The 12,353-nt window shown below is 39.5% G+C and overlaps 2 protein-coding genes across 17 annotated transcripts in view; one reads left to right on the top strand and one right to left on the bottom strand.

Moving 5' to 3' along the window:
• Positions 1 to 7,562, top strand: part of LOC128228352 (uncharacterized) — a 107,212-nt gene extending 99,650 nt beyond the window's left edge. For 12 of the 16 annotated variants that reach the window (XM_052939623.1, XM_052939619.1, XM_052939622.1 and 9 more), the window contains 4 exons: positions 876 to 965; positions 4,351 to 4,650; positions 5,538 to 5,564; positions 6,804 to 7,562. In XM_052939623.1, the coding sequence (XP_052795583.1) occupies positions 876 to 965; positions 4,351 to 4,650; positions 5,538 to 5,564; positions 6,804 to 6,925 (539 nt within the window). In that variant the 3' untranslated portion in view covers positions 6,926 to 7,562. The remainder of the gene's footprint in view (positions 1 to 875; positions 966 to 4,350; positions 4,651 to 5,537; positions 5,565 to 6,803) is intronic. The other 4 variants (XM_052939626.1, XM_052939629.1, XM_052939631.1 and 1 more) reach the window with 2 other exon arrangements.
• A 488-nt stretch (positions 7,563 to 8,050) lies between these two features.
• LOC128226416 (histidine-rich glycoprotein-like) lies at positions 8,051 to 8,875 on the bottom strand. Its single transcript, XM_052936293.1, has one exon. The coding sequence runs from the start codon at positions 8,873 to 8,875 to the stop codon at positions 8,051 to 8,053; it is 825 nt and encodes a 274-aa protein (XP_052792253.1).
• Between the last annotated feature and the right edge of the window lie 3,478 nt (positions 8,876 to 12,353).

Here is a 12,353-nt window from a genome sequence, read left to right as displayed (position 1 = left end):
ATTCCAAATAGGTTTATACGAAGCAGAAAATTTTCAAAACAGTCGGAAAACGAAAAACATAATGGCAACCTTTTAAAATATTTTCCAGCATATTTCTCATATTAGGCGAGTGTCTACAGCCAATGAAAATGGTCCATTTCTCTTAAACTATATTAGGCGAGTTTTGTAGACAATCAAAACGAAGGACACTCATTTTAGCCAGTTTCGTTGAAATTGGCAGAGTTTGGTCGATATTGAGCGAGTTTTGACATATATTGTCTCCAGTTGTCTGGTATTGGTACCGCGATTGTCCCCGTATCTCGTCAAATACGTAATAGTTGATTAATAAACATGAATAAATGTTGGTGGTTACCGTCTTGGCACGGTCATAGAAACAACAGGTTTCCGTCGATACTCGGTATCCAACCACGTCCGCGTTCAAACATTGAACAACCAAGTGTTTACAATACTTCATACAGAACTTCCATTTTCGTTATAGGTCATACTTAGTCTATGTTCATGTATGCATATGCAATTTATCGAACCATATCGTACAAGTTCTTACATACTAATCTCGGAGAAGTGCAAAATGGTATTATTTCGTATCTGTATCCCAAATGTATTCAAGAGATGTCGTAGAACAACCGAACAAAATTTTAAGAACTAATGGCTCAGTCAACTCCATGTGACGTAAAATTAGGTGACAGTGTGGCAGAGGTAAAGGTTTACATTGGAGCAAAGTTCAATGTTACACAATTATTGTAATACTAATTACTTTGCTATTTCTATTATTTGGTACTGTTGAAATGTGCTATTGATTTTAAAAGTAGACAGAGTGTATTTCGTGTTTATTTTGTGAAATGTTGTAATAAACGAAGCATCATATTTTTTTTCAGAAAAGTCTAGTATGCAGCCAGGTAAAAAGTCTTCTAAGATATCAGGCGTTGCGACATATTCTGAGACAGGTACAATACACGTTGTGCCAGGTTCGTTAAAGGGGAGATTAGAAAGTGTTAGATATTTAGATACTTGTTGATATTTGAATGACCTGTCGCACGAATGACCTGTCTCACGAATAGTTCGCATGAATGTAAGTGTTTTACTTTTCTTTAAATGTGTTATACTTATTTCTTATTTAATTTTAATGCTATTGTTTGTCGGTGTAGTTTGGTTTAATCGTGTGAAGTGCGTATGTATATATTCAAGGGTATATGGAACATTTCATCAATTATTTTAATATATGTTTACCAAGTCAACTTCTATTGGCTAATGCGTGTTCTGTATTTTGCTATTAACGATTAGACACATAATTCACCAAGACAAATCAACATTGTTTCTATATAAAATGTAAACAGATCAATCAATTATAAATTTAACGCGAATAATGTTTAATACTTACTACATATTTTGGTGAAATGTCGTTTAAATATCACTGTGGTGGTGGTAATGGAACTTATTTTAATAAGAAGGTATTGAAAAATAATGTTTTAAATGATAATTAAAGCGTTTTAGTTTTTTGTCAATGTAACTATTTTCTCTTATTTGAAATACGTTAGAAGTACGAACATAGTAAAGCAATTGTTTAACTTTTATTATTGATAAACCCTTGAAAGCCTGGTCCCATAATAACTATCCTTTGAAATCTAGGTTTGAACTAAGACTCAGAAACGGAAACTTTTGTTGAAAAACGTCTTTCAAGAGCAAAGAGGGCAACAACTGTTGTTTAACAAATTACCTGTTCTACAGTCAGGCTCACATTGTATGTCAATACAAGTTTCATCAAAGATTACTTTAAACTTTCAAGAATTAAGTTTTCTGAGCATGAGTGTGAAGCTCAGACTCAAGATGTTTGTGTATGCGGACCCTGTCTTTATACTTTCAAAGTATTTAGTAGAACTCACTCTCCAGAGATCCTGATTTGAACCAAGTATTCTAACAGCTCATAACAATACCATTCATGAAAGCTAATCTGGTTAGATGGTATAGCCGTAAACTTATGGGGAAGAAAGCTCCTGGTGCTGGGGTCGTGCGAACGTTGGTGTCGACCATCGGTATATTAGCACGGGGCGCTGCAGACTGGTCCAACTTGTCTACAATAGTTACACCAAAAACTTGTCATTTTAGTAATCGGTGTGAAAAGAAGCCAAAAATGCACCTACTAAATCAGGATTCTTTTCACGTCTGGTGAAATACCAGAACTTCAATACCCGCAAGGTACCTTAAAATGATATTTTAACAACACTATTTGCTGCAACCAATCTGAACTAAATAAAACAATCCATGTCAACAAACTCATCCCAAACTAACAAGATATAGAATTGCTACAGCTATGCTGGTTTATTGACCACAGAATAAGATATATAATTATGAGAAAGAAGGCCGAAAGTTAATAACAATGCAATAATTTGCCCATGAATAATTCACGTCAGGGAATAGGGCTTTGACACGCTCAATAGAAACATTCTAGAGCAAGAATGGAGGTTTTAACATTAATTGGCACTCAACAACAGGTTTACATGAAAAAGGAAGGCTTTTTCTTTAATTAGTGTTTATAAAGTCCACGAAAAATACACACAAAAAACACATTATTATTAATTAATAAATTAGGTTTTTGAATGGTGACTCTACAAGTAATACATGCAAGATCGATATCACAAACTACTTTTACATGCTACCGCATAATCCACGTGTACGTCCAATTGTTTGTCCAACTGTGTACGTACTGCGTACACAAACGCCCACAAGAAGTACATTGAAACCCCCTTCTTCACTCAAACTTATTTTCATGCTGATTATATGAAAAAACCCACTTCAACAATGGTTGAAGTTTAACTCAACCTTTATATGGTAGTTGTTTATTTAAGTTTTCTCATAGGATTTAAGTCTTCGGGAAAATGGGCATTGACTAGATTTGCTTGTGCAATTCTTCGTTTGAGATTTTAGTTGAAACAACCAATTTGATAAGAAACCAATGAAAACTCCTCTGGAAGCCAATACCGTTGACATAAATAGGCGCAATCGAGCCGGAAGAGTCTTGTAATCAAACGCCAAAATGTCATCAAAGCGACCTCTGGGAGATTAAACGTACATTGGAGTGAAGATATCTCCTTATCTCTCAGGAAAAAGTGACAAACGCTTTGCGCAGGCAATTTTCCGCAATGTCAATTTCATTTCTTCTATCATTTTTGATAAACGACTCTTTTCCAATCCGCGTCCTAGTTGCATAATGCTATATCTATCTCTAGTTAGATAGCGATCCTAATTCGCACGGAAGTGGGGAAGATAATTTGGTGGGTAAATAGTACACGAACAGCAACGACCTTGAGTTTAGTATTTACACCGTTCTATTCTTGATTAACCTGTTTTCAATGGGGTTGCCTAAAATTTAAAATACAATTTATATTTCTTAATAATTTTGTAAAAATACAGCGGTACACTGCTATACATGTAGGTGTAGGTTGTGTACTGTATTAAATTTTAAGGAAATAGCTTAAAAATTGTATCTTTGTTATGTACATTCAAAGATACAATAATGTAATTATCAATTTACAGTTTTGTCTTCTCAGTATAAAATGTCAATTATGTGTCAGAATGCAATAATGCGTTTGAAACTATCGAACACCTAATAGCATTAGCGAAATAGTTTAATGGCATTAATAAAAAAGAACTTAAGTTTATAAATATCAAGAAATCTAATTGTGCAAAAAACATACATGTACTTGTAGTTCAGTCATTACTGAATGTAGCCGGAACTGTTGCCCAGCTTAGCATTCCGTGACAACTTTGACAACAATATATCAGTTAGGTAGCGTTAGCACGTGTTTACATATAGCATGTACACAGTACCTCTTGTTATCACGTGTACACAATCTGTACGGCTATAATATCATACAACGGTTATTTAAATCAATCTTATACAAATATTTTCGAGTCCTCAATACTTCGATGGACATCAAAAAAACACACATCATGTAGAACTTCAAATGAAACCACAGGAATGAATTATTAGATGAGCAAATCGGGGAGTTGTGAGTGACACATAATAGAGAAACAGGGAGAACTTTTTCATTACCACCCCTCAAACTGCATTGACGTTTAATTGAACTGTGATGCCCTCTCTTGTGGCTATATAGTCCACACGGTGGTATTTTTTTGCCATAAAGTTTGGTAACTTCAGCAAAGTAAAACAAGTATGCTTCACTATCCTATTATATTATATATATATATATATATATATATATATATATATATATATATATATATATATATATATATATATATATATGCATGATACCAACTGTAAAATATTGATTTCTATGTCATTATATGGTTATTATGTGTATTCTTATGTATTAAAGTATACATTTCCAGAGTTACGCATCATCGGAAATAACTACGTTAACATGGGAAGTCTTCTGCACCTGATCTGTAACGCGACAGGAGCCCTGCGGACCCCAGAGGCTGTGGACTGGTTCTACGAGGGAAACAGAATAGACCAATCAGATAGCAGGTGGCAAGGGCGGGTGGAAATACTCAAACATGAATCATTCGAGGGGAGGTACTACGTCAGTGAGCTTATAGTTGACAAGACTGACATGGGTGATAACGGTGACTATGTCTGCCGGAGCTCTGATTTAGCTGTCAACAGTGTCAAAGTGCACATTCTAAATGGTAAGCCGATAGTGAGACCGGTGTTTGTCATTCAGGCAATCTTCAGAACCTGGCGTCCTCTTCATTAATGCACCAGTCAATTGTAACCACGGCCCCCCAGGTCCGGTGGTATTCCGGGGATAGCCGGGTAAATGGGCCGTGTTTTTACCTTTCAGATGGCCACGCAGTGTCGGGTGAATGCGGTGGTTTTGTCTTCGCTTTAAATATAGCGGGGAATGGGCCTTACCTAGGGTCCCTGGGGTGCGGGGGCATTGGCGGGGATTTTACCATCTGTTCGTCCCCGCATGGTGGGGATTTTAGCCGGGGTTGGCTGGACAAAAAGTCAAAGTCCCCGCTATTCCCCGGACCTTCGTGGTTACAATTGACTGGTGCATAATGGATCTTAGTTGTTACTTCAATAATCGTAATTTCATCTCACTAATGGCAACACGCTAATTTCTTATATTTCCTCAACTTCGTGTTCATTTTTAATACTGGCTAAGTGTTAAATTCACCCAAAATATGAAGAAAATAATGAAACAATGACCCTAAAATAATTTCCATTTACATCTTTATTGAAACGGTCTCCATACTCGTGAAATTTATATCTTATATATTGTTAGTGAAGGCAATGTACTACGATGATTGCTTAAGATCTTTTTTATATTTATGACTGGCAAATTCATGTAACGTATGGTTTAAGCATAGAAGTGACAAGTTGACATGTGAGCTCAGTAACAAGGGGACGTATAGCTAGTTACCCGACGCATTTTCCCTTTCATAATTACTGTTATAAGAAATTTAAGATCAAGATTCAAGATAATAATATGGAAGTTGTATACAAATGCTGTTACCAAGGAATTCTATACCTATAAGCATCGGATAACTCATCAATATTTCTTTTTCAGCGGTGAAAGATAATCTTACAATCCGAGGTAAAGTAATTTATTTTTCGAATCTCAAAATTAAGATTCATAAATAGGTTCTTTATTCCATTATCTATGAGGTAGATGTGGAATATATTTTGGCAGTTGCTTAAGTTAGGGGTTCAACAGCTGATTATTTTCAAAACCTAAAAAAAGCCAGGATTCTGTTTGAGTTTTAGGGATTTTTGCCCAAAGCAGGGTAAAGAGAAGTTATTTCCAAAGCCATTGGCAATTTATATCATTTCGGAGGTACTTCCTAGTGTTTTAAATGCCCACACTTATGTGGAGATACATATTCTCCCTTGTCCATCCGTGCATTCGTCCGTCCATGCGTCCTTCCGTGATTCCGTCCGTAAGGTTTAGGCGAAATTGTGTCATTTGAAACTCCCAAACTATTTGATCTAGAGTCTTGAAACCTTAAGGGAATGTTGTTGAGATGATGAAGATGCATAAAGTAGAGTTATGGCGTTTGGATTATCAAGAATTGGCATTTCTGTACTTGTGTCGCTCAATACTCCAAACTGTTTGACAAAGCGTCATTAAAGCTTAAAAGGGAATGTTGTTGGTGTGATGACGTCGTTTCCCGCTGCATTTAGTAAAACCAGAGTTATGACCATTGAAGAAGCAAAAAATGGCATTTCTGGACTTGTGTTTATCAAATCTACAAAATTATTTCCCCTAAAGTCATGACACTTGAGAGAATTGTTTTCATCTGTTGACGTTGTGCACCCGGGTTTTTGTTTCCCGCTGCACAATCTTGAACCAGAGTTTCGGCCCTTGAGTTAGCAAAAATTGGCATTTTTGGACTTGTTCAACATAAAGCGCTATTAACTTCAAATTCTTAGTCATGCATTCATCAACTCTTTCAGGAAGGTATTTATGTTATTTAGTTGTGGAACTCATAATGTTGATGCACTTGTATTGGGAATGGACACAATGATGGCCCTTGCTTTTGGTTCAAACGCGGCATGAGAGGGCATCCGTGTCCTATGAACACATTTCTAGTTATGATACAAGATACCAGATACAAGAATCTTTATCGGGTGTATGATTTCATAAATCATTTGCTCAATGAGCATTTTCTCCACAAAGTGCAGTCGCCTAAGCAAATAAAGCAATATTTACATCTGTACAATAGTATGTTAAATGCTCTTATACCTGTTTATGAATTTAGCATGAACTTAAGAACCCATGTACAATATATCACCGATAGATGTATGCTCATATGAATACTTGTTTATTTTAAAGGTTCAGGAAAAGATGCACAGAGTGAATCAATACGAACGAATCCAGCAAGTTCTGCATTTCCGGTTTATATTGAGCCACTTCCGGTGTTGACGTACGCAATTATAGCGCTTGTATGGAGTTGAAATATGGAAACAGAATAAGCGGTGATAGATTGTGCCTTCCCTCTCATCCGTGAATGTACAACTCAATGTCTTGATTTGCAATTCTAATTGTTATCAGACTTAGTGATGAGGAACGAAATTGACTGTACATTCAGGTATCAAAGTGCAAAACGACTTTTACACACATGTAGTGAAACCATTTCGCGTTCGTGAATAAAACAGATTGAATAAACTGAATGTTATGAGGTAACGTGTGGCATAACTGTGATCATGGTCTGGCCATGCTGTTGAACTAATTTGTAAATATGTTGCTGTTCATTCATAGCAATGAAGTTATACGTACTGTTGCCACGTACTCTGATATTTATTATCTATTATACGTGTTGTTGCCACATTTTCTTATGACCATTATTCATTCTTTGTATTGAACAGTTATAACAAAATAAGAACCGGTAACAATGTTCGAATATTTTCCTTAAAACATTCGTTTCATGTGATATTGTATGTGAAATTGTGCAATATCTTTGGGTTTCCTAGCATTTCCAGTTCCAATACCTCAATCCACTCCTTCATCATTCGTGTCCTACGTATAACTGTTTATATATTATATAATGATTGTGGTATGTCGTGGAAATAAATCATTTTATTTCATTGAAAATGGTTTACAAATTACTTAAATCACGTTCTGGAATTTCAGACTGTATTTGATCGTGTGTTTTTGTGTATATTTAATTTTTTTCAATACTGAGAGCTATTTCATATCTTAGCATACTGGTTCGCTGAAAAGTAGGAACTGATCTATATAAACTTTATTATTATGTTAACCAGGAATCTGTCTGGAATAAAACAAATATCTATACACTAGGATGATTTCCTCGTTTTCGATATGGAAAGAAAACTATAAATAAAGTATATAAGAAATAAATAAAGGTGTGATGTTGTTATCCAGATTGCAAAATAATTTAATTTACCAAAGTATCCTTGGTAATAATGTGTGTTGCCAAAATGTTTAAACACTCCGGTACCTTATTACCGTTACTTTCTGATGTTAAAACTTTGTACTACAGTGATTTGGGAAAGTGCATTTGAACAAGCAGCTTTATTGCGATAATATGTAGATCAGCTTTGAATACTCATGAAAAGGTATTATGGTATGATATTGTATGGTACGCTACGGTACTGTACAGTACGGTACGGTATGGTATGGAAGTGTGGTGTGGTGTGGTTTGGCGTGGCATGGCGTGGTGTGGTGTGGCGTGACATGGCGTGGTATGGTGTGGTGTGGCGTGACATGGCGTAGTTTGGCTTGGCATGGCGTGGTGTGGTGTGGTGTAGCGTGACATGGCGTGGTATGGTGTGGTGTGGCGTGACATGGCATAGTTTGGCTTGGCATGGCGTGGTGTGGTGTGGTGTGGCGTGATGTGGTGTGGCGTGGTGTGGTGTTGCGTGGCGAGGTTTTGCGTGACATGGTGTGGCATGGCATTGCATGGTGTGGCGTGGCGTGACATGACGTGGCGTGGCGTGACGTGACGTGGCGTGGCGTGGTGTGGTGTGGTGTGGCGTGACATGGCGTGGTGTGGTGTGGTGTGGCTTGACATGGCGTAGGTTGGCTAGGCATGGCGTGGTTTGGTGTGGTGTGGCGTGATGTGGTGTTGCGTGGCGTGGTGTTGCGTGGCGAGGTTTGGCGTGACATGGTGTGGCATGGCATTGCATGGCATGGCGTGCGATGCGTGGCGTGACATGACGTAGCGTGACGTGACGTGACGTGGCGTGGGGTGGGGTGGGGTGGGGTGGGGTTGGGTGGTGTGGCATGGCATGGCATGGCATGGTGTGGTGTGGCGTGACGTGGCGTGGTGTGGTGTGTGTTGGGGTGGTGTGGGGTTGGGTGGGGTGGCATTGCATGGCATGGTGTGGTGTGGCATGGCGGGATGTGATGTGGTGTGGTTGGTGTGTTTTGGCGTGGCACGACATGGCACAGAGGTATTGTGAGGTACGGTGTAGAATTGTACGGTACGGTACGATATCATATGGTGTTGCATAAATGTTTGTATGCAGACAGATCTAGCGATCATGGATATTTACTTTCTAGAATGCAGTTTGAGATACAGCATGGTGCAGGAAGCAAAGAGTAAGATACTGGGAAGTGCTGAGTGAGATAAGGGGTGGTGCAGAAGACACAAAATGAGATACAGGGTGGTGCAGAGTGGGAAACAGGGTGACCAATGAGTGAGATACAGGGTGACACAGAGTGAGATACAGGGTGGTGCAGAGTGACAAACAGGGTGACAAAGAGTGAGATACAGGGTGACACAGAGTGAGATACAGGGTGACAAAGAGTGAGATACAGGGCGGAACAGAGTGATATAAAGAGTGGTACAGAGTGATATAAAGGGTGGTACAGAGTGATATAAAGGACGGTACAGAGTGAGATACAGGATGGCAATTAGTGGGATACAAAAGACAAAGAGTGAAATACAGGGTGGTGCAGAGAAAGCTACATGGTGACACAGAATGAGATACATTCTGACAAAGAGTTAGAAACTGGGTGACACAAAGCGAGACACGGGGCGGTACAGATAGAGATACTTGGTAACAAAGAGCGAGACACAGGGTGGTACAGAAGACACAGAGTCAGATACGAGGTGGTGCTGAGTGAGATAAAGGGTGGTACGGAGTGAGATACAGAGTGGAACGAGAGAGATACAGGACGACACTTAATGATATGCATAGGACACAGAGTGAGACACAGGATGCTTCTAAGTGAGATGCAGAGGACAAAGAGTGATATACAGAGTGTCACAGGGTGGTACACACAAGTGGATTAAAATAAAAGAAAAAAATACGCCCAATGTGCACTATAAATTGTTAACACGTCCTTTGGAGAGTACCCCCAAATAACCTGCCAACACTATAAACCATATAAAGTTCTTTTCAGAGGGAGGAGCACTGGTCAAAAGGTTATGCTCTTGCTACAAATCCTGCACCCGCCCCTGGTGCTGTGGTGCAAATGCGATACCATACCTTGTTTCGATTTATTGAACAATTTTAGTTGTATAATTTTTCAACAAGCGGTAGCATTTAACTGACAAATACGAACAGCTGTTTTACTAAGACTAATTACATAATGGACACGGTTCTTCTTATTATAAACATATAGTGAACACCAACTCTATGATGGAATAAGCATGTATATTTAACACATTCTACCTAAGGGAAGTGTAAGGCATTTAAATGTCTATTTCGAGGTCCTTCCGAACCAAAATACGATTCGTGATTAGCAATAGTAATTTTCCAATTTTGTTTTTGTATAGCTGCTTAAGGGAAAGTCTCGCTTGTTAGACAGGTGGCTCTTGGTAAGTATTTTAAGTATTGTCCAGGGTATTACATTCACTATTTCAGCACAGTAGGTCAACTTGTATTGTTTATCATTCAGACAAGTGTTTTTGTATTAAATAAATGAAGAAAAAAGGTGAAAACTATACACAATGAAGGTTTGCTTTAGAACAATAGTCATTCTTATCCATTGAAGTCGCTAAGCATTCGAAAAATCACTGACTTACATGCATATGTCGCGTTTATATGATGTTGGGGTTGAATCCCCACCCCAACCCCAAGTATAACCCTATCGGCAAATATATGCATATAAACAAAAATATCCCGAGGGGAAGGGGCGGGTCGAATAACTCGGGGGGTAAATCGTCCCAAGTCTGGAGATAGGGTAAATTTGGCCTCGTGGGTATTTTAGTCAAATAAACGCCACAATTGATTTTCGCCCGGTTATGTTTTGATTTTCGACAGGTTTGACAGTAAATATCTGACAAATAAAACAAAACTATGGGACGTCTTGATAAAAGCTTATTGTGTTTTTTGAAACCCATTTGCGTATCAAAATGATACCCTTTCACTTATGCGATGCATGCATTTAAAACCTATCGCGCTATGCGGTGCGGTGTGGTGTGATGTGGTGTGGGGCGGTGTTGTGTGGTGTGGTGTGGTGTGGTGAGGTGTGGTACGGTACGGTATGGAACAATACGGAACGATACGGTTCGGTACGCTACAGTACGGCAAGGTACTACACGGTATGAAAGTATGGTGTGGTGTGGTGTGGTTTGGTATGGTATGGTTTGGTACGGTATGGAACAATACGGAACGATACGGTTCGGTACGCTACAGTACGGCAAGGTACTACACGGTATGAAAGTATGGTGTGGTGTGGTATGGTGTGGTATGGTGTGGTGTGGCATGGCGTGGCGTGGTGTTGTGTGGCGTGACGTGACTTGGGACGAAACGTTGAGGTGCGGTGTCGTTGGGTGTGGAATGTTATGGTGAGGTGTTGTGTGGTGCGGTGTAGAATATTACGGTACGGTACGATATCATGAACGAATGCATGTATGTTTGTATGCATTCAATTCTTGCGATCAAGGATATTTACTTTCTGGAAGAGGATTCTTGGAATGAAGCTTGAGATAAAATGTGGTGAAAAAGACTTAGAGTGAGATACTTGGTCATGAAAAGTGAGATACAGGGTGGTGCAGAAGACACAGAGTGAGATACAGGGTGGTGCAGAAGACACAGAGTGAGATACAGGGTGGGGCAGAGTGATATAGAGGGTGGCAAATAGTGAGAGACAGGGTAGTGCAGAAGACACAGAGTGAGATACAGGGTGGGGCAGAGTGATATAAAGGCTGACAAATAGTGAGATACAGGGCGGGCAGAGTGATATAAGGGTGACAAATAGTGAGATACAGGATGGTGCAGAGTGAGATACAGGGTTACACAGAGTGAGATACAGGGTGGTGCAGAGGACAAAGAGTGAGATTCAGGGTGGTGCAGAGTGGGATACAGGGTGGTGCAGAGGACAAAGAGTGAGATACAGTGTGGTGCAGAGTGAGATACAGTGTGATATAGAGTGAGATACAGGTTGGTGCAGAGTGAGAAACAAGGTGGTGCAGATTGAGGTACAGGGCGACATAGAGGAGAAACAGGTCGACTTAGAGTGAGACACGGGATGAAAAAGAGTGAGAAACAGTGGGGTGCAGAGTGAGACATAGGGTGACATAGAGTGAGATACAGGGAGGTGCAGAGTGAGATACAGGGTGGTGCAGATTGAGGTACAGGGTTGTGCAGGGTGAGATGCAGTGTGACATAGAGTGAGATACAGGGTGACATAGAGTGAGACACAGGGTGGCACAGAGTGAGATACACGGTGACTTAGAGTGAGACACAGGGTGGCACAGAGTGAGATGCAGTGTGAGACTGATTTTGACACAGGGTAGCACAGAGTGAGATGCAGGGTGACACAGAGCGAGATACAGGGTGGTGCAGAGTTTGATACGGGGGACAAAGAGTGAGATATAGGTTGACATAGAATGAGATACATGGTGGTGCAGAAGACACAACAAGAGATACAGACAGGATTGTGCAAACAGAGATACTGGATGACATAGAT

The sequence above is a fragment of the Mya arenaria genome, chromosome 3 (genome assembly GCF_026914265.1).
Source record: "Mya arenaria isolate MELC-2E11 chromosome 3, ASM2691426v1".
In the NCBI taxonomy this organism is placed as follows: domain Eukaryota; kingdom Metazoa; phylum Mollusca; class Bivalvia; order Myida; family Myidae; genus Mya; species Mya arenaria.
Note: the sequence above shows the minus strand (reverse complement) of the source record. Positions and strands in the feature narration are given on the sequence as shown.